At 39.8% G+C, this 20,827-nt stretch overlaps 1 protein-coding gene across 8 annotated transcripts in view; it reads right to left on the bottom strand.

Annotated features, from left to right (window-relative positions):
* PEX5L (peroxisomal biogenesis factor 5 like) overlaps positions 1-20,827 on the bottom strand; it is a 250,462-nt gene that overhangs the window by 173,807 nt on the left and 55,828 nt on the right. Inside the window, exons 1-2 of one of the 8 annotated variants that reach the window (XM_032298506.1) lie at positions 17,714-18,817; positions 16,150-16,221 (exon numbers count right to left, since the gene is read on the bottom strand). The exons of 2 other annotated variants lie outside the window; for them this stretch is intronic. In XM_032298506.1, coding sequence (XP_032154397.1) covers positions 16,150-16,221; positions 17,714-17,806 — 165 coding nt within the window. In that variant the 5' untranslated portion in view covers positions 17,807-18,817. Of the gene's footprint in view, positions 1-16,149; positions 16,222-17,713; positions 18,818-20,827 lie in introns of those variants that run through there. 5 more of the 8 variants (XM_032298508.1, XM_032298504.1, XM_032298512.1 and 2 more) reach the window with 5 other exon arrangements.

Here is a 20,827-nt window from a genome sequence, read left to right as displayed (position 1 = left end):
TGTTCATTTCAGAAAAATAGAACCTGTAGTGATTGAAGTACCATTATTTCTTTAGAACTATGCATTATAACATAACCTTTTAGGGCAGTTGAAAAACATAAATATGAGAATTCATCTGCCTTTTTTTTCTTATTATGATTAGAGAGAAAGTTATCTAAATAATCACTCAAAAAACCCAATGTAATTAATTCGATCACTTATAAATTCATAAAATCATGCTATACTTTGCCCCCTCCCCTAATAACTACTGATGTAAAAGTAATCATTATGGATGTGTTCACTCTTCTATAGGGGATTTCATTTTAAATTGCTCTTTAACAGAAGAAAGTGATTCATAACCCTTGGGCATGAGTGCTTTCCTTACAGATGATACCATCTTAGATTTATTCACAGGAAGTAATCCTCCCAAGTGGCTCAAATGATTATTTTTATAGTTTTCCTCAAGAAATTATTCCAGAATTCTTGGGAGATAGAAGTAGGGAAACTATTATCGTTTTGCTGATAGAGAAGTCAAGGCTTAGCGATTTGTTCAAGGTCAAGTAGAAAGTCACTGGCAGTGTCAGGAACTTGAATCTTAGCACCCTCACTTGTATTTCAGCTCTGTGTCATAGACCCTAATAACTTTGTGTACCTTTGGTTCTTTATCAGCTTAAGAGATAGGAAACCGAGGAAAAACTGTAAAATCTAGAATGCTTATAAAATAATATATTCTAAAACGAATTCATGATTATTTCTTTTTTCACTGCCTTTCAATATGAAGCAGTCTTAGGTCTGAATTCCCTTTAGTGGTAACCACTTCATATTATTTGCTTGGACTTCAATATGGGTTTCTAGGGTGTATTTTTTTGGCATAAGAATATCCTAGTGTGTATACATATTATATACACACACACACAGACACACACACACACACACACATATCTGTGTCCTCAATGAATAAGGTACTAAAGTAAATTATCTGCTAAGTTTTATGTGGCTGCAACAATAGTTTCTTTTCTCAGTGAACTTAAAAAATGCATGCCAACTGAATTTATGCAAATCCATGTTCGTGGTTTGGCTGTGGTCAGCCTCAGGAAACAGAAATGCCGTGTAACTATCACCTAGAATGTGTCTTACACCTGAGGTTTCATGGAGTGATGTAGCCTGCATGTGCCATCTCCAGAGATGCTGGATGGTACGGCAGGGATATGAAAAGATGACACAGCAAATTCCCACAAACATCATGCATAATTCATGGTAAGTCAGTACGTGTATGTCTAATCATAGTAACATGCGTGATTTTTTTTTTTTTTGCAATCCCTTCTTTTCCTCTTTAATTTCGTAACTTGCATCTTGAAAGAGGGGAAGGGTTTGAATGGACACTGCATGAGCCCGGGAACATTATAGGAAAAAATGCCTGAGGATCACCTTGATTCAATATAAGGCAACCACTAAAATGACATTTATAAAAGCTACACAGCAGTGTGGAAAAATGAGTGTGACCTATTTCATAAAGAAACAGGTACAAAATGGCACACTACAACTATGCAAAAAATTAAAATTATGCTTGCAATTATGCAAAAATGAGAGCATATGCAAGATGAAGCGTTCTCAGGATCATGGGTGATACTTTTTGTCTTGTCCAAAATTTCTGGAGAAAGGTTTTATATATACATCATAAGCATAATGTAGCTGGGGAGAAAGGCCCCCAAGGGTGGCTGCCAGTCATCTAGCATTAACAAGGCCCAGGGAGGAAGGCTGGAGCACTGCTTTTGGGAGGATCACAAAAGGAATCACAAGGAGCTGGGAGGGGTAGAGTCATGTTGGGCGAAAGTCTAGAGGAGTGGCTAAGTATCAACTCTCAGACCACTTCTGTAGATGGGCATGAGTGACACTGGACACGTGCCAACAACTTGGGATTAACCCGCTCTGCTGTTCAGCAGGAACTTCAGCCTGAGAAGAAAGGTGAGCCCCTGCAGGGCAGCTGGTGGAGTGACATTTTCAGAGCACAGAAATCCACTCCCTTAACAGAAAGCTGCTCAGCAAATCCTGAAGGGATGGGCTTTCTGGTTTTGTGCCAGGTGTGGAATTTTTCAAGTGTGGTGGGTGCAGAGGTAATTCCAATGCACAGGAAGGATTTATGGTAAGTAGCACCTCAGATACAAGGACGTGAAGCATGTGTCGCCACCCCAACGCAAGACATGGTTGTTACTGGTTATCTTACAGGGCTATCTGGTCACCTGGTCCCAGCCGTTCAGTATGGTGTCATGCGCCAGTGGCCTCAGAAGTGGGCAAGTGTTTAAGGACTGGGCATCTGCTCTTTTTTGCAGCTTTGCTTTTGATTATGTATGTTTATGGCTATGTATCCACACATTCTCCTTTTCTCTATTTCTTCTCTCTCTCTCTCTCTCTCTCTTGCACACACACACACATACACACACTCAAGAATACTTTTTTTTGGAAGGAAAATTATATTTTCCAGTTTTCCCATCTTTATGTATTTAGGCTTTTCTTTATCACCTATGGTATATCTTTCCTTTAAAATTTTTCAGATTTTATCATCTTATATTACTTCCTAACAGTCAAAATTGCAAGAAGTTTCCTTGCTAAGTGAGGGAGGTATGATGAAGGGAAGTTTTTAAACGTGAACTCACTTGGCCCAGCACTGCCGTGTACTGCCGCATAGCATAGCCTTCTGGAGTTGTGCAACCCAGCAGCCCCATGTGAAATCCCTTTGCCCTGGTGTGTACTGTAAAATGGATATCATAGTAACCTACATGATGAAGTTGTTGGGAGGATTAAACGAGTAACATATGGAAAGTCTTTGGAACAGAGTGTAGCACACACTGAATGCTGTACAAGTGTGTCTTGTTGTCATTGGTCTTTTAACAAAAGTGGCCTAAGATCAGAAAAGCTTAAGACAACTACTGGGTTAACAAGCCTCACCTCTTGGTCTCCACCATTTATGCTTTGTATTTGTTACAACTTGGGTTACAGGATTGATTCCTGAGTAGGTTTGCTTTAATGATGAGGCAGGGAACGACTATTTGCAAGGTTAGGAACATTCAGATAAAGGATTTAAGATACTTGTCTTTATTCTCTTTTGTAGGCTTTGAAAATAAAAAAAGTTAATGTCTTTATCAAAGTATAAAAAATCCTTTCCTGACACCAAAAGCTGAAATAACATAAACCAATGCCTCTTAGGAGCCGCAGTGTGGATGGGGTCTCTGCAGGGCTTGTTAAAACAGATTGCCGGACCCACCTCCCGAGTCTGAAGCTCAGAGTAGGAATTTCTAACAAGCTCCAGGCGACGCTGATCTGTGGCCCATGAACCACTCTTTGAGTAAACTGGTTCTAAGAAACATCTCTGGCAATTGTCCTCACTGCCCAAGTCTCCTCCTGGGAACATGTGGAGCACTAGAAAAACTTGTAGCTTTTACTGAACTATGACTAGGGGAGGAGGAAACAGTGCACATCTTAGTTCCTGGAGTTCCAAGGCTCCCAAATGCTCCCTGGGAGCCCTTGGTTTCAACTGCTGCGGCACGGGCACTGTGACTGGTGACTGTGAGTCCAACCATACTGTTGGCCCCTTAAGGACCATGACTGTGGTTATACCTTCTCTGTGTTCCAGCACCTAGCAAATGCCTACCAAAAAATTAGGCGGTAAATAAGTTTGTGTAAACTAAATAAAATAGATTAAATCATTTCCATCAAAATAATGTATTTTTTTTTTTCAAAAGCAGCATCCTGTCTTCCTCCTGGAGTTATTTCATAATAGAGAAAATTAAAAAATTATTATTTTTTCATATAGCTTCTCTCTGGACCAGTTACAAAAAAATATGATTCCCTATTTAGTGCTTTCTGAGGCTGAAAATCACCAGCGTTCCCTGACCTGGCTCTGCTGTTCCTCCTCACTCACCACGTGGGAAGAGCCATCTGGGAGCAGAGCAGAACCAGGGCCAATTATTTTTTACAACTATAGCAGGTATTAATGTACTAAATGTAACTATGTGTTTTCCCCCACAACTATGCCCAGAACATATATAGCAAAATTGTTTCCATAACAAATTTCTCCAAGTAATAGATTTTCAGATTTTTCTGCCTCTTCTTTTCAGGAGCAGCTTATTTTTTTGTTTTGTTTATTTCTTTCTCATTTCTCCCCTATATTTGTAAGGTTGAAGAAGTCTGTTCTTCTACAGAAACTAGGGGGACTTGCTCTTTCCCTCTTTGCTCTCTTACCATTTGGATTCTCCAAGGGGCCAGCCTTGGTCAGAACTATGAGGAGGCCTCCTTCCTTGCAATCCATATCCTCTACTTCTAGCAGGTATGTCTAAATATTTGTGATACGTGTTATATTCTTACACGCAGGCAGAAGGAAAAGCAAGAGCAGAGGCATGAAGGGAGGAAGAACATCAAACACTAGATGCTTCAAGGTGTTCAGTATGGATGGGGCCTGGTCCAGCGGGCATTACATAAGCACAATGAGGTGGTCAGGAGCCAGGTGATGATGAACAAACGCCTGTTAAGTTCAGTTTGCATTTTATTTGGGAGATAGTGGGAACCATTAGCTCTCACTGTGTCTTGGGTGCTCACCTGTAAGCCAAGCAGCGTCGGGGTTCATGGCATTGCTACTGCTGTTCACAAAAGCCCTGACCCAAGGGCATGATTTTACGTCAAATTCCTTGGAGTCTGGATGCAAAAGTAAAATTGTTCATTCAACTGAACAAAAACAAGTTGCTTCCTTTTTTAAAAAATGCAAAATTTCCAAGGTTTTACACCTTTAGCTCAAAAATTTAACAATATCTAACCTGTTTGTGAGCTCAATTTGCTTTATCTTGTAGTAAATGATTTGATTAATGAAATCCATCAACTTATGCAACATAACTCATTTTTTTTTCAGGGACTACTCCCACAGTTAATAAAAATTAATGTGTCAATTCTGGGGACACACTTAAAGAGAGAAGCTAAGAATGCAGGGAAGTGATCACTGAACAGCCCTTGATTGGAAGAAAACAACTTTTATGCTTAGTGTTTTTCTACAACAAAATTCATTAATTATTCACAAATTATACAAATGAGATAATTTTGTTAGAAAACAAAGTGATGAATGAATGTTTTTTCTATTCAGAACATCGAGCACAAAGCCTGGATGGTACATTCTCTCACCATTTCTTTAATAAGTCACTTACTCATATATTTCAAGAATGAGATCATTTGGCCAAAAAATACGATGAGGAATAAATAACAATGGTATTGAATGATCACTTGTGTGTGTGTGTGTGTGTGTGTGTGTGTTTCCTAGATCACAAGACAGGAAGGAAGTGGTATCCATTCCAAATGGGGGTAAACCATGTGAAAAATTAAACCAAAAATAGAAATGACAGAATTCGAGTCGTTTTGAAGAAAAGGAAGAAAGCAACAGAGCATTAAGAAAAAAAGAAAACACAGGTTTGCAACAACTACATTTCTGTCAAACCTTATACATGCAGTGTCGGAATAAGAGACACGTTCCAGAGGCAGGATCAGAGAGTGGTGCTGAGGAGAGAGGAAAGGGCACGCGCGGCAGTGTCTGCACAGGAGAGAAGGAAACGCACAGCCGCAGAACGACAAGGTCAGGCAATGGCGGGCGGGCGTCTCAGTCCAAAGACAGAGGAGAGGAAGGGAAGTGGACTCTCGAAACTCTCCCTGTTGTTTATGTATAAAAATAAGAGAAAACATTTTGTATGGTCTTCCTGATCCTTTGTCATTTTTATAAGTGATAAAATTGAATTTATAACATAAATCATCGTAGTACAAATACTCCAAACACAACTGGTTTTCAAAGCCCTTCTGACAACAGACGATAGGTGCTGATTCAATCAGTGATCACTGAGCTCAACTGCAGGTTCATTAGACAAAAGCATTGGCAGCTGACTTCAAAACGATGGGCCAGGAAGCTCAACTGTGGACACGATTAACAATCTCTATGGCCAGCTGAGGGAGAGATGACACACTGAGCTCGGTGGGGAGGCCCTGAGAGGTGAGCTGCAGAAAAACCATGTGTGTGTCAACTTGAAGGAAACACTTTGTTAATCCCAGGGTAGGTTAGGAGATTTCAAAGTTTACTTTGAAAATCTTTAATGTCTGTACCATGATGGATACTGGGAAGATGTCACAAAGTTTGTGAGAACCATGTTATGAAGAATTAGAGGGCATCTAATATAAACGTCTTTTTATAAAAATCTATCAGATAACCAGACTTTTAGCTGTGCACCTGAAATACACACTATGAATATTCTGGTTTGATTACTATGCTTATTTTACCAATATAGGACGCTCAGAAGAAAGGAGAGGAAGCATCATCATTTAGAAAGGCAGTTACAGGAGTGCAAGAATGAACTCAAGACCATAGGCTGCAGACCCAAGTTCAAATATTGCCTGTGATGTCAAGTAACCTGGTAAACACAGTCAAGTTACCTTTTTACGCCAAGACTTGGTTAACTTATTTTGATTCGACCAGAACCAATAGGATTAAGCTCCTTAGTAGCATCTTTTTTTTCAAACAAAGTTGATCTGTTCACCTAAGTTGCTCCTTCAGTGCTGTTACCATACACATACACACTCCTTCTCCTATTAAGGGGGCTAGAAATGGGCTCTATGGGATGGAAATGTTAATTTTTAAGTCCACTGGATTAGATTATCTTCTGAAACTCCTTCCAGCGCTAATATTCACAGTTCTTACTTTGATCAGATGAACCTACTTAAAAGTCAACTGCAAGAATAAATAAGTACTCCACACTCCTTCCACAATAAAAGGCTGAATAGGTTTCTTTTCAAGTTGTATACCAAATGGCTGAGTGTGCTTTTAAGTACTACTGTCTCTGACTGTTACTTTCATAGAACACATCACTTTTACACTCAACATGTCAGCTCATGTCATTTCAATTATGCATTTGTTTTCTCACCGACTAAACACTGTGCCAGCACTTTTCCCTATCAGATTAAAGAGAAAAAAACACGGGCTATTTGAAAATGACTTAACAGCGATACATTTTTCCAACGTGAAAGTCCAGTTGTTTTCTTTTATGCTGCATGTAATGAACATAGGCTGTATATTAATAGTCTTAAAGATACCTGATAGTATTTCAGATATTTGTTGAACTTGAGTTGGTAACTCATGATCTCTCTCTTGGTGATTACAGTTTTTAACTGAGTCCTGTGAGTTAGCTGCATTACTGCTTGGAAAATTGGGGAAGATGGACTGGTAGAGGAGAGCTTGGTGTGTGCTTTCTACTCAACAATGCTAGAGCCTTGTTTTCTCACAGGGATAGCCAGGCTGGCAAGAGCAGAGGGCAGTAGACACAGTCCTGCATAAGCAGAAACACTGGCAATATTGTAATGTTGTAACTGTAATGTTGTAATGTTGTAACCTCCTCATTGTAACTGCCCAACTCATTTTATCAAATGGGGATTTTTTACATTTTAAGTTGGCTAGTTTTCTTTGGAGGTACTTCAATTTCCCAGGGAACATAAGGCCAGTTGTCAATTATAACTTAATGTCCACTAATTTAATCAACAACGAGGTTAGGCTAATTTTCAATGGGGAAGGTATAAACCAGGAGAGAAACAGGAGAGCACATAATACCCTTCCTGAGACTCATGAGTGTAGTCAGTCATCAACTGGAGCCCCATGGGCTGTATACAGTCTCCAGACAGTTTTGTCTGGTTACATACTGTTTAAAATATTTAAAAAAAGTAAATACTTAAAACGCAGAGATTAATGCTTTATTTGAAAAGTTCACGTGTGGGGACACTGAGCCCATTTCCAACGAGGTGACAATCAGCCTAAGCTGGTAGGTGCTGCCATACTGGGCCAGCTCCCACCACACAGCCATAGGCTCCTTCACTCCCTGTGTTTCTTTTTTTTTTCTTTTTTTTTTTTTTTTTTGAGACGGAGTTTTGCTCTTGTTACCCAGGCTGGAGTGCAATGGCGTGATCTTGGCTCACCGCAACCTCCGCCTCCTGGGTTCAGGCAATTCTCCTGCCTCAGCCTCCTGAGTAGCTGGGATTACAGGCACGCGCCACCATGCCCAGCTAATTTTTTGTATTTTTAATAGAGACGGGGTTTCACTATGTTGACCAGGATGGTCTCGATCTCTTGATCTCGTGATCCACCCGCCTCGGCTTCCCAAAGTGCTGGGATTACAGGCGTGAGCCACCGCGCCCGGCCCCCTGTGTTTCTTATGCACAGTCTACCAGCCTCATTTCTGTACCCGGATGATTGGAGAAGGCATCTGCCTCCATGACCCCAGACTAGACTTTATTATTTAAAATTATAATTGGGTGTCCGAAAATTCCAAGGACATCTTTTTTAATGTTTATTTTAGGTTCAGGGGTACATGTGCAGGTTTGTTACACAGGTGAGTTGCATGTCACGGGGATACACTGTGAAGATGATTGCATTACCCAGATAATATGCATATTACCTGATAGGGAGTTTTTTGGTCCTCACCCTTTCTCCCACCCCCAACCCTCAAGTGGACGCTGGTGTCTATTGTTCCCAACTTAATGTCCATGTGTACTTGGTGTTTGGCTCCCACTTATAAATGAGAACATGTGGTATTTGCTTTTATGTTTCTGTGTTAGTTTGCTTAGGAAAATGGCCTCCAGCTCCATCCATGCTGCTGCAAAGGACATGATCTTGCAAAAACCTGGGAAGATAACCTAGGAAATACCCTTCTGGACATAGGACTGGGAAAAGATTTCACGATGAAGATGCCAAAAGCAATTGCAACTAAAACAAAAGTTGACAAATGGGACCTAATTAAACGAAATAACTTCTGCACAGCCAAAGAAACTGTCAACAGAATAAACAGACAACCCATAGAATGGGAGAAAATATTTGCAAACTATGCATCTAATGAAGTTCTAACATTCAGTCTCCTTAAGGCACATAAACACATTCACAAACAAAAACCAAACAATTCCATTAAAAAGTGGGTAAAGGACACGAATAGACATTTTCAAAAGAATGTTGCCTGTGGGTATATTCTCATATACCCACAGTCAACAAGCATGTGAAAAAATGCTCATCATCACTGATCACTAGAGGAACGCATACCTGAACCACAGTGAGATACCAAGGGGAATCTCACAGCTATTAAATCCAACTGTCAGCTACACTGCCTGCCACATATAAAGCACTTACTGCATGCTATGTACTTTGCTATGCATTTATATACAAGAACTTATTTATATACAAGAACTTTATGAAGCAGACATTATTTTCCTCTTTTTTTTTCTTTTTTTTTGAGACGGAGTTTTGCTCTTGTTACCCAGGCTGGAGTGCAATGGCGCGATCTCGGCTCACCGCAACCTCCGCCTCCTGGGTTCAAGCAATTCTCCTGCCTCAGCCTCCTGAGTAGCTGGGATTACAGGCATGCGCCACCATGCCCAGCTAATTTTTTGTATTTTTAGTAGAGACGGGGTTTCACCGTGTTGACCAGGATGGTCTCGATCTCTTGACCTCGTGATCCACCCGCCTTGGCCTCCCAAAGTGCTGGGATTACAGGCGTGAGCCACCGCGCCCGGCCTCAATTTTCCTCATTTTATAACAGAGCAGCATGTGGCTCAGGGAGCCGGTTAACTTTCCCAAACATTCAGATGAGTGACTGTAAAGGCCCTGCTCTTCACCACGGTGCAGGAGTGACACACACACATCCTGTGTTACATTCACAATGCCAAGCACATGGCATGGCAGAAGAGCTGGCACCACTGAAAATGTGCTAGACAAGAGTCTGATACTGCTTCACAGAAGGCGTGCAGAATGCCTTATAGTAAACCAGTGGAAATAACCGAAGTGAAAATGTCATGATACCACAACCATCTCCAGCTCACCATTCAGGAGGCATGAGTTACAGAGGAAAGTGTCTCAAGACAAAGGACTGGTGGCCCTGGATTCCGGACTTGGGACTGACCACAGGAGGCCAAGCTGGACACATGACTCTACAAGGGGGCATCCCCATTTGAGCCTCACAGCAGCCATCTGAGCAGATGCTATTATTGCATTGTAGGGACGAAGAAACGGAAACTTAGAGAACTTAAGCTGGTTATTCCAAAGTCTTCTGCTTAGGAAATGGCAAAGTCAAGACAAGGACCCAGCGCAATGGGCTCCTGCTTCAGCTGTCTTGCCTGCCTCTGTACCACTCTATGACATGTGATTCCCTGTATTTTCTGTCCTTAAACCATCAGACTTTAACAATCTGTCAGAAGACTCTGAAATGAAGATATTAAATTTGCCCTTTGTGCTTCTCCTGAAGTCTGGTGATGCTTAGGAGAATCAGTACACTAAATTGAAATGCGTGAAGTTAAATGAACAAAAATAAACTCACCATCCTGGGTTTACAAGGAAAATACAAAGTAAGACACTTTGCATTACTGTAATTTTCCCCTCCAAATTATCAGTTTCTCAGAACAATTTTTATATTACTTGATACAAATAGGGAATATTTAGGAATGAAACACAGGGTGATCATGCTTTCACTCTAGTGACTTTTCTATTTAACCTAACGGAAAAATTTCCCCCTTCCGTGTACAATATTTATTGATGACAAATAGTTTGCAGACAAGATGGGATTGATTGGACTGCAACAGTGAATCTTTGTTTACTCCAGTGCTGATTTCAAACAGCACATTTGAATAGTCGCTCTCATCTCAAATAAATCTGGCTTCTTTCATTCAGTCATTTCTCATCGATCAATCTCTCCTGAGGAAAACACTAATGAGCCTATGTCTGCTGTGAGTGTAATTAAGGCAACTACAACTGCGTAATGTGCTTTGTCCTTCAAATGCCTCGGAGGCTCAAGCTTCGGAATCTGCAGGCTGACTAGGTGGTATCCTTTCTGCAACTCTAGAGGGGGGTTTTTGTTCTTCTGACCAAATACAGAGTTCTGAGAAGGTCCCCAGGGACAGTGTTACACCTAATACCAAGAGACAGGGTGTCATACTTTGTAGGTCTCCTCAGGGGTAAATGGGATCTGAATTACTTTAAATTAAGTCACCACATTGATGACCAAGAAAGCACTGGCCAGATGGGACTGGCCACCACAACACGGCAGGAACACGTATGACCCTCACCCTTCTTACTGCGTGTGAGTCTGAGACCAAAGTTACTCACTTAGATGTTAGTAAGATCACACTATCTATTAGCACCAGATGGACACTGGGTATTGTCTCTGTTAATCTGTTTTTCTTGTTCTTCCATTTTAATTTCATGTTGGCTGATATTTTTCTCTTGAGGATCCATTTTCACCACAACCACTAGGACAGAATTGTAATTCGACTTGAATGCTTATGTGCAATTGGAGATACAAGGGCGAGGTTATAATTTATCTCTTCTTTTTCTTTAGAAAAAAAAATCAGAAGTTCTATTTTCCATTGTTTTCTGCTCTGGCTTCCCTTACAAGTGGAAAAAGAGACTCTCAAAAAGGGTGTAGGCTAGGAAGTGTGTGTTGTCTCTTCATGCCTGGTGGAGGCTCTCCTCTCCTGGTAGAGGTTGTGAGAGGAAAACAAGTGGTTTTCACAACTACCTTTTAGCTCTGGTTTTAATTACATTTTCTTTAAAGGGCATGTGTCTCCTGACAAAGGCAGAGGGGTCAAGAGGGAAGTAAGCAGTTAAGGAGTGTTTGTGGAGAGGTTTATTCCTGTGAGGGTTCGATAAATAAACATCGACGACTTACGACAATTCCTGGTAGATGGTTATTTTATATAATTAGAGCACTGAGGCTAACAGATTCTGAATCCATTTATAGGATGATCAGGAATGGGCAATGGCACAGAGCTATGTGAGATGACAGAAAGGGCATGGGACTGGATGTCAGGCGGGAGAGCTGGCTTCTAGGGCTCTCTCTGCACCTAAGCAGGAACATGGCAACTTCATTTATCTTTCTGGATCCCAGAGTTCCTGGTTGCTAAATTGGGGATAAAGGGAGGTGGGGAGTAAAGTGGTGATGCCTAGCTAATTAAAATGACATAAATGATATATACTTTATAGGGCACTTTTAAACATTTTAACTCAGAGAAACTCTAGGAGGTGGGAAGAGAAGAGTATCATTTTACAAATAATATAAGAAAAGTTATATTTGAAAATGGAAAAACTGAGCTAGAGAGGTTCAAGGTGACCAGGTTTCCACGTGGATTCAGCCAGACTACAAACCGGTTCTTTAAAGTTGCCTTTGGTTGTGAGTGACTATGGTTTTCTGGTTTTTGTTATTATGTTAAATGCTGATGAATTCCAGTGTTTAGATCCCTGGGTAATGCCAAGTTGAAGAATGTTACATTTTTCACAAGTTACCTATTTTTTCCTCCTTTAGAACTGCATTAGTTTTCTCCCACCCAGTGATTCACAAAGTGTGGTCTGGAACCAGCAGCATTAGCTGAATACTTAGAAATGCAAATTCTCAGGCCGCACGCAACTCAGACCCGCAGAATCGGACACCCTAGGGGCGGGGCCCATCAATCTGTGTTATATCAAGCCCTCCTGGGGATGCTGAGGCAGCTAAAGCTCGAGAACTATTGCTGACCTGTACACACTTCGTCCCCTTGTAACTGGCTGAAATTCGACATTTCCCCACCTACCTGCACTAAAGGCTGTGCAGCTGGAACTCTGACCTATAACCAAGCAAATCCACAACACGCTGTCAAACCCGTTTTTACAGTGCTTAAACCTGTGACTGTATCCATCATGTATCAAAATATTCCACAAATTTATTAGTCTTTGTTACCTCCTTTAAGTCTACTTGGAATTTGAAAACATTTTTAGGAAAAATGTCATCTAGGTCCAGCTTATCATAAACCTTGAGATAAGTTAGCTCTAGTTAAAAATAGTAATTTATAATAGAATGAATTGACTCAAAGTGGCTAAAGCTTAAGCAAAGGCACTTTTCTATCTGCTCCTCCACTGCCAGTCCCACGCCTGAAATCTCAGCAACGTCAGAAGGACATGCATGTGTACACGAAACCTAAACAAGACCCTCCTCTCCTCCGTTAAGGAAGGAATAGTTTCATAAATTATAAAGATATGCCAAAATAAATCTTTAAAATTTATCTTTCAACGTTTATTTTATAAAGCCAAATATAGCATTTACTAATTACAGTTATATTATTTGTATGTCAAATGTTTGGGTTTTGGAGGTAACAAGGTTTTAATCCAATACATTCCCTTTGATTACTTTCTATGCTTAAGGTTTGAAAGCCTTGCAGATTTCTGGTGGAAACTATGGATTCTGACCCCAGTGTAATACATTTCTGTTTAAATAATTCTGTGTGTGTGTGTGTGTGTGTGTGTGTGTGTGTGTGTGTGTGTGATATGGCAGCTATTACCATAGGACACCAACACTTATGTAAGTGTTCGCAGAAATGCTTTTATATGTATCTCAAATATGTTGTCAGCACAACTTCACAAAGAGAGAAACACAACACTGTCTTTAAAGAATAGAACCTTACACATTTCTGAAATTTACTTTTTTTTTCCATGTTGAAATAACACAGAAATCATCTTTTACCTCCTTGAGTGAAGGCGGCCAGGGAGAACAAAATCCACATAAACGGCACTGCTTCTGTTATTAATTTGCTTCTATAAGCAAGACTGTGGGCTTTCCGTGGAAGTACAAGATTTGCAAATCATATGACCGATAAAATGGCTTATAGCTTACACAGCATTTGTGGAGTGACAGCTTCAGAATGACGGATTTAAAAAATCAGGAGACTTCTGCCCATCGCAGCATTCCAGCTATTTTATTCATCCTCTTTAGATTTTCTTTTGACACCACTTACTAAAAAAGCTACTTTCAGTTATATGAAGACTGACTATAACACATTTCTACCATGTTTTTGAAAAAAGATATAGGAAGAATAAACTGAATATAAAGATTCCTGACAAAATAGCATATAATGCTATAGTTTTAATTTTATTATATATATAAAATACCTATATAAGTATAGTTTTATCATATGTGTATAACTCATATCTATGAGATTAAGCAATATTCAATTTTTGGAAAACGAATGTACACATGCATACACATATGCTTAATTTGTTGACCTCTTAAACTTTGGGATAATTTCTTATGGTTTTATAAAGACGTATGACAGTGTTTCCCCAAATATTTTCCTTTGCCATACCGACACTGTCATTGTTTCAACCTAGGATTTGCTCATAACATCAACACCAAATCTCTCAAAAAAAGGAAGGAGTACTTTTACTGCCAACAGCAAACACCAAAGCCAGCTCATATTCATAATTACTCATCTTTTGAAATATGTTTTGACATGAATAACTCAGCAAAGCTGAGTCATTGCCAAATGGTACCAACTTGTGCAATGGCACTGGAAGAAACATGATAACTACAGAAGCAAACAGCGACTCTGAGAAAATTGAATCCACCCTCATTTGATCCAGGTAATAACAGCGCTATTTTCTGAAGAAGTGGGAAGGTTTTGTTCTCTTCTTTTTTCTTTAAAATTCCGTAACAGTTAATACAATGCATTTAGCCACAATAGTATAAATTTTGTCAAAGGTATCATGAGAAAAAAAGAACACTGGCTTCCTTTGGCTTTTTACCACAAGGATCTCAAAATAAAACTTCGTCGTTTTCTCGACATCAAAACTCAGTTAAAACGCAAAGATTTAGGCAAAATTGAAGGAAATAAAAGAAAAGCTTTGTAGTAGGAAGAGAGTAAAGAAGAAAAAAAATAAGAATTTAACTTCTATATGATTAAGGAATTAACTAATTTTTCATTTTATTACAGAAATGTACACATATCTGTATTCTCATAATATACCCAGATGTATTTTACTAGTTTATTTGCCAGGTGGGTCAGTCCTTTGATCAGAATCCCATTCCATGGGTGGGATCGGTGTGAGACATATATCGCATGCCCCAAGTAATTAATCTGGCATAAAGTCATAGTTAATAGCCCAGTAGAGCACATGGGCTGAGGCTCCACTCACCTTATTAACTAAACTGACAACTTGGCACTAAGCAGAAATACAAGGCCAAATCCACACATTCCCTGACTCGTTTTACACAGGAGCAGGAGAGCAACGATAACACAAGAAAAACTCGGAAGCAGTTTGAGTGAATACTGTAAAATCAATACATTCTACACCTCGGGGGAGAGATGTTTTGGCAAGTTTTTCCAGAAGACCACCTCAGTTACCTCAGTTATTCCAAGCCTAACAAGGAAGTCTCTAAGTCAGTTATGTCTGGTTGCTGCCTTCCGATGGTCATTTTTCCTTTTTTTTCGGAAATACGGACAATAGCTCTCTGAATGCAATTGTTATGATGAGGAAATTGAGCAAATTCAGGTGCCCTTCTGTAAATTACCTGACTGCTTTCTTTCTAATCTCTTAATCTACTCAGATCCCTTTGAATTATTTCTCTCTGCACCTTTTGCAACACTCTCAGACACTGTGCCACTTACGCATTAAATAGATGTGTAGTTAGCTTGTCTCCTGGATAATTAACAGAGATGTTAAGGGCTACTGCTAATTCAGTGGCAAGGCCTGGAAACCTTCCACTACCTGGCATGTCATTGTTTATGGTCTATTAAGCAGTTTTCATTTCACCTTATGGGCCCATAGAACATCCAAGCTAGAGGTTTCTCAGATTACAGATGATTAAATAGCCTCTTCTTTTTGTGTTCAGAATCATCTCTACATATATTGGAGACAATCTGGAAAATTAAAATGGGCAATATATATGTCTTAATGTTCTCAGTTTTACCTCTCTCTCTAAATTATATTCATTGTTTTACAAGATAGAATAATGGCAGTGTTTCTCATTTTCAAGATAATATATTTTATTGTTCTTGTTTGTCTTTTTTCCCAAACAAATTATCATTGTTGTTTTGACTCATTTTATCAAGTGATGCCTTTAGTTTTCCAAAAGTTCTCTTGTTCTAGCTTTATTTCCATCATTCTTACGTATAGGACCTGCATGTTGGCATCATTCAGAAGTCAGTGGATCAGAGGCATCATATGGAGAGGCTTAGCTGCTCTCAAAATCTTGTTATGCAGGCTTTAGTTAGGCAGACTAATACAGCTGCCAGAGAAGAGCTCAACACTTAAAAGGCTTTAGTCATCAAAACATACAGTATAACAATAGAAAATGTATGTAAGTGTTCACTTACCTGCTTCTGATCAACAATTATTTCGAGGTCTTCATCACTGCTTAGTTTTCCATATCCTTGTTCTTTACTTTTCTTGTGAAAGAATAATTTTAAATGATCATTTAGTTTCTATCCATTAATAATCTTAATTCCTACTTAATATTTTTCAAGATAAAAGCCTTTACTTAGCCTTGTTCACTAGTCACAATGCATCATTCTTTGTATCATTCTCTCATTTACAACAGCAAATGTGTTTATTATTAAACTGCTGTCTTATCATTATTCATTAACAAAGCAGCTTAGCCCCCACTATCCAACTTATACCTTTAATCTTTTACTCCATATTCTTATGCTTCTATTTTTAGTCCTGTAGTATCAGAAAAGATTCTTTAACACTGAGATAAATAAGCAATTCTTTGAAGAGTCCTAGCATATTTTTCTTAAAGACTGAAAATTCATTTAGTTTTATACACAAGACTTCCAACTGTTCAATGTTTTGTTTTAATGTCTTACATATTTTTAAGAAAAACAGAAGTATTATGCAACTCAGATAATGAATCTTCAGATTTTCAACATTTGCTTATAAGTCAGGTGAATACTGGCTTATGAAAACCAACTCAGAAATAATTTTAAAAAGATAAATAAAAGAATTTTTAGAATTAGATGTTTGAAAGGCTGGAGGACAGACTATTTTAAGAGTTCATTAAGATGTACTTTTTTTTTTTTGGCATTTTGTCATAAGTAATTTTGTCCCAATGACCACTCTCCATCTATTTCCTCCAGAGCGAAATCTATAAATTCTAAAGTTAGAAAAGGACATAGATAACAATAATCACTTTACACTTGTGCTACAGGAGAGAGATAGTATGTCTGCATCTTTTTTTCTTCCAATGCAATGGTTGGTGAGAATACTAGAAATGTCATGTTGAGTCTTCATACCAGTAACAAATGAAAAATAAAAATTACTACACAGTTAGCTGTAGTTCAAGGTTACTTATTTAAAGATTCTTGCTTTAGTTATTAACTACATCAACTCGAATTAAGGGAATTAAAAATACTTCTGTTTGCACCCACTGTGTCATATTAGGATCCTCATCTCATTGGGGGAAGAGATACACCCTTCAGTGAACATGATAGAAATCTTCACACTGTAAGCACAATTCTTATTTTTTTCCCCATAACATTCAAAAGCCAGATTTACACATTTTTTTCCGTAAAAACATATCTCCAATTTTTGTGGGTTTTTTTTTTTTACTGTAATAAAGAGATTTCTGAATTTTCCAAGTATTAGGATGCATAAATAAAATCCAAATTCTCATTCATATATTAATGAACTTAGCCACTCAGAACAGAACAGATGGCCACAGCATTTCTCCCTATTATTATTCTTGTCCTCATTTGAGGATCCATTTCAAGACTGATGGAAAACAAAACGAACAAGGTTGGTTTCAGTCAAGCTGACTTCCTTCCTATCACTTTGCTTTTGTATTCTTTTTGTTCACTGGTTGCCATAAGATATTGTCTAGAGACCCGCTAATGCAAAACACTTAGAAATGCCTTTCCAAATATTGATCTGTATACGTACCAAGTAGCTCATTTGCATGACCCGGTTTCTGGACAAAAGGACATTAAGTAGAGAGGGAATGTGGGTCCTTCCATCCATTTCACTGTCAGACATCCCAGAATTCTTTGTGCCAATGGCAGTGGCTTCCTTGCCAGAACTTGCTGACCAGAGAACCACAGATCTTGCCCAGCAACAGCATTAATAATGTACAACAATAATTGAAGTATTCCTGAATCATTGTCTTGACTTTATAAACATTGTGAAATTTTTGGCTCACACAAAAAAGTCACTGAAAATTTCTTTTTCTAACTAATTTTTATCTATGCACTTCGATGCTCCTCCACTGTTGTTCCCATTTAATGTTTTAAAAAATCCATCTATTTTAAATTATATAGTTTTTATATTTACTTGTATGCATATGGGCTCTTCACCCTCCTCATCATAAAAGCTCTGGATTTCCCCTTTTTAATGCCCTACCCTAAGCTTTCTTGACAACCACTGCCAGTAGACAGAATATCAGTGCTCAGAGAACATCATTCAAAACTGCAATTTCTGCAAATACCAAATTCTGCCTCTCCAATCTCAACTCCTTATATAATTTAGCGGTAAATTTTCCTGGGGAGAGGCTAGCTCAGGGAAGGGAATTATGTCCCCCAACTAAGCTAAACAGAAGTTGGCATTTTCCAAGAGTGGGATGAGGCATTTAGAGCTCTGGTTTTGTACTTAAACCTCTGGTCTCCAAATAGCACACAACAGTACATAAAGCCGGAGCCTGACAGTTCCACTCCAGAATTAAGCACTATTTTCTAGTTCACCCCACAACCCCGGGGGGATTAATCCTTTCCTAAGCCATAATGGTATTCGCTCACTTACTGCTTATTTCTAGTGCGAGCATAATCCTCTCTCAAGCACTCAGCTTCCCACTTGGGCTGCTCAGCTCAGCCAGCCCAGGCGGGATCTTCAGCTCTCCTCCCTCCTCCCAGCCGGGAATCCCTGTCTTCTAGCTGCACTTTTGCCAAGCACAAAAAGCAAGTCCACAGCCTCTGCCTGCTCTTCCACAGCAGCCAAAGGGAGAGCCAGAGGGAAAAAGCAAGCTCTCTCCACCGTCCGAGGGCGAGGGCAGGGCTTCCGTGGGAGGAGAAGCCGCAGGGCAAGCCCTTCCCGTGCTCCTCCCACCTTCCGTGGCCAGACCCAGGAGCTGGGGACTTCCACTGAGGCCGAGGTTAGGCCCGTCCGCCCGGCCCGTTTATGGCGGACTCCGTGCACTGCTCCCCTGGGTGCAGCCGAGACGGGGCATCAGGGCAGCGAGGTGAAACAGTGAGGGCCGAAGGCAGGAAAGGCGAGGAAACGGTGTCTCTGGGCGGACAGGGCTTCACCCCATCAGCAGCTGTCAGCTCAGCAAGGAAGCCCCAAACACAGTATCTGCCTCTGTCCACGCCACGCTGAATCCTCCCTGACGAACCCACGGGAGACGTACTTTTGTTAGTTACTTGTTAATGCTGGTCACTTTTTTGATACTATTGCATTAGATGGGTAACTTTCTTAAGAAACTGAGCCTACCTGGGAATCCTACCTTTCCACAGACTTCCACCGTCTCTCCTTACCCCTACTTCCTGTTTCCTGCTGCTCTGTTCCCTCCGCCACAAAAGTAAAACAGGTGAGTTTATTTACTCTAATTAAATAAACGTGCAGTAAACTTGGAAACTCTATGGAAAAATGTCAGGCCAGGTGTGGTGGCTTAAGCCTGTAATCCCAGCGCTTTGGGAAGCTGAGGCAGGAGGATCACTTGTGGCCAGGAGTCCAGGAGTAGCTTGGGCAACACAGCAAAACCTCGTCTCTGTAAAAACTTAGCTGGATGTGCTGGCGCTAGACCTAGCTACTCAGGAGGCTACTGCAGGAGTTTCAGGCGGCCGTAGGCCGTGACTGCACTCTTGCACTCCGGCCTGGGTGACAGAGTGAGACCCTGTCTCTAAAATGAAAAAAAATTTAAAAAGAGAGACAATATGGTGGCCACAGATAGGGAATGTATCACATAGGAACATTTTGCAAGTAAGTATCACAAGAATGAAATCTGATGGGCTGGAGAGCTGAAAAATGAAGTAACTCCTGTTTGCTGCAGAATATGAATTTCTTAATAATTAAGGGTTTTAATTGAAAAATGCTAGTTGTGTATGAATTGAATTAAAAGGATTCTTCATACTCATTAGGAATGGAATATATAAAGAACGTTTTGAAAGGGAAAAGGAACACTTGATTTAGCTAATTGTACAAATTAGCCCTAATTGCAATTTTTGCCTAACTACAGATGTCAAATAAATATAAAGGTTTGCATGTAAGTAATTCAAATTTTTAAAGATCAATGCTGCTGTGACACACAGTACATATGAATTTATTAAAGCACATGTCACATATACAATATAAAATATAGCCATAAGAAGAAAAGACCTTCTTCCTATCTGCTTCATGGTTGTCAGGATTCAGTTCCTGTCCTCACATTTCCCCCAAATTCAGGCTCTTCTCTGCCATCTTCCTTCCCACAGCTACATAATCGCTTAGATATTCCCTTTCCTAAAAGATGATTTCCTCATATCTGCTTTCCCTGAAGACTTTGGTCTAATCTCTTTTGAGTGTCAACGAGAAGAAGGGCTGAAAAAGAAGAAAATGTGCTGAAAAGATGCTTGCCGAGCGTGTGGTGTCTTTGGAAAGTTCATCCCAAATGGAAATTTGGTGGCTCTTTCCTGGAAAGAGCCAGTCACCATCTGGATACAGGTGTCTGTATCTAAGAAGAGAGGTAAGGGCAGTGCAGCTAGATCACTAGGGATAATTGAATTGCAGGAATGGATAAGCTCACTAAAGAAAACACAGAGAAGGAAGAGATGAGGACTAAGGCCAGAGTCCTAGAGAACAGTTTAAGTAATGGGCAGAAGGAAAGAACTCAGAACATGTGGAGGAAGAGGAGTGGTTACAGTGTGGGTGGCGGGCGAACTAGTGGAATAGTCAAAGGAAACAGTTCTGATCGTGTCAAATGCTGATGAGAGGTTACATAAGGATATGAACTGCAAGCTTTCAATGTTTTTGGCATTTTGGAAGTCATTAATGACTTTAGGAAGAGAAGTGAAGATGGAAGCCACATTA

The sequence above is a fragment of the Sapajus apella genome, unplaced genomic scaffold (genome assembly GCF_009761245.1).
Source record: "Sapajus apella isolate SASKATOON/1434 unplaced genomic scaffold, GSC_monkey_1.0 scaffold38, whole genome shotgun sequence".
Classification (NCBI taxonomy): domain Eukaryota; kingdom Metazoa; phylum Chordata; class Mammalia; order Primates; family Cebidae; genus Sapajus; species Sapajus apella.
This window is presented reverse-complemented; position numbering and strand designations above follow the sequence as displayed.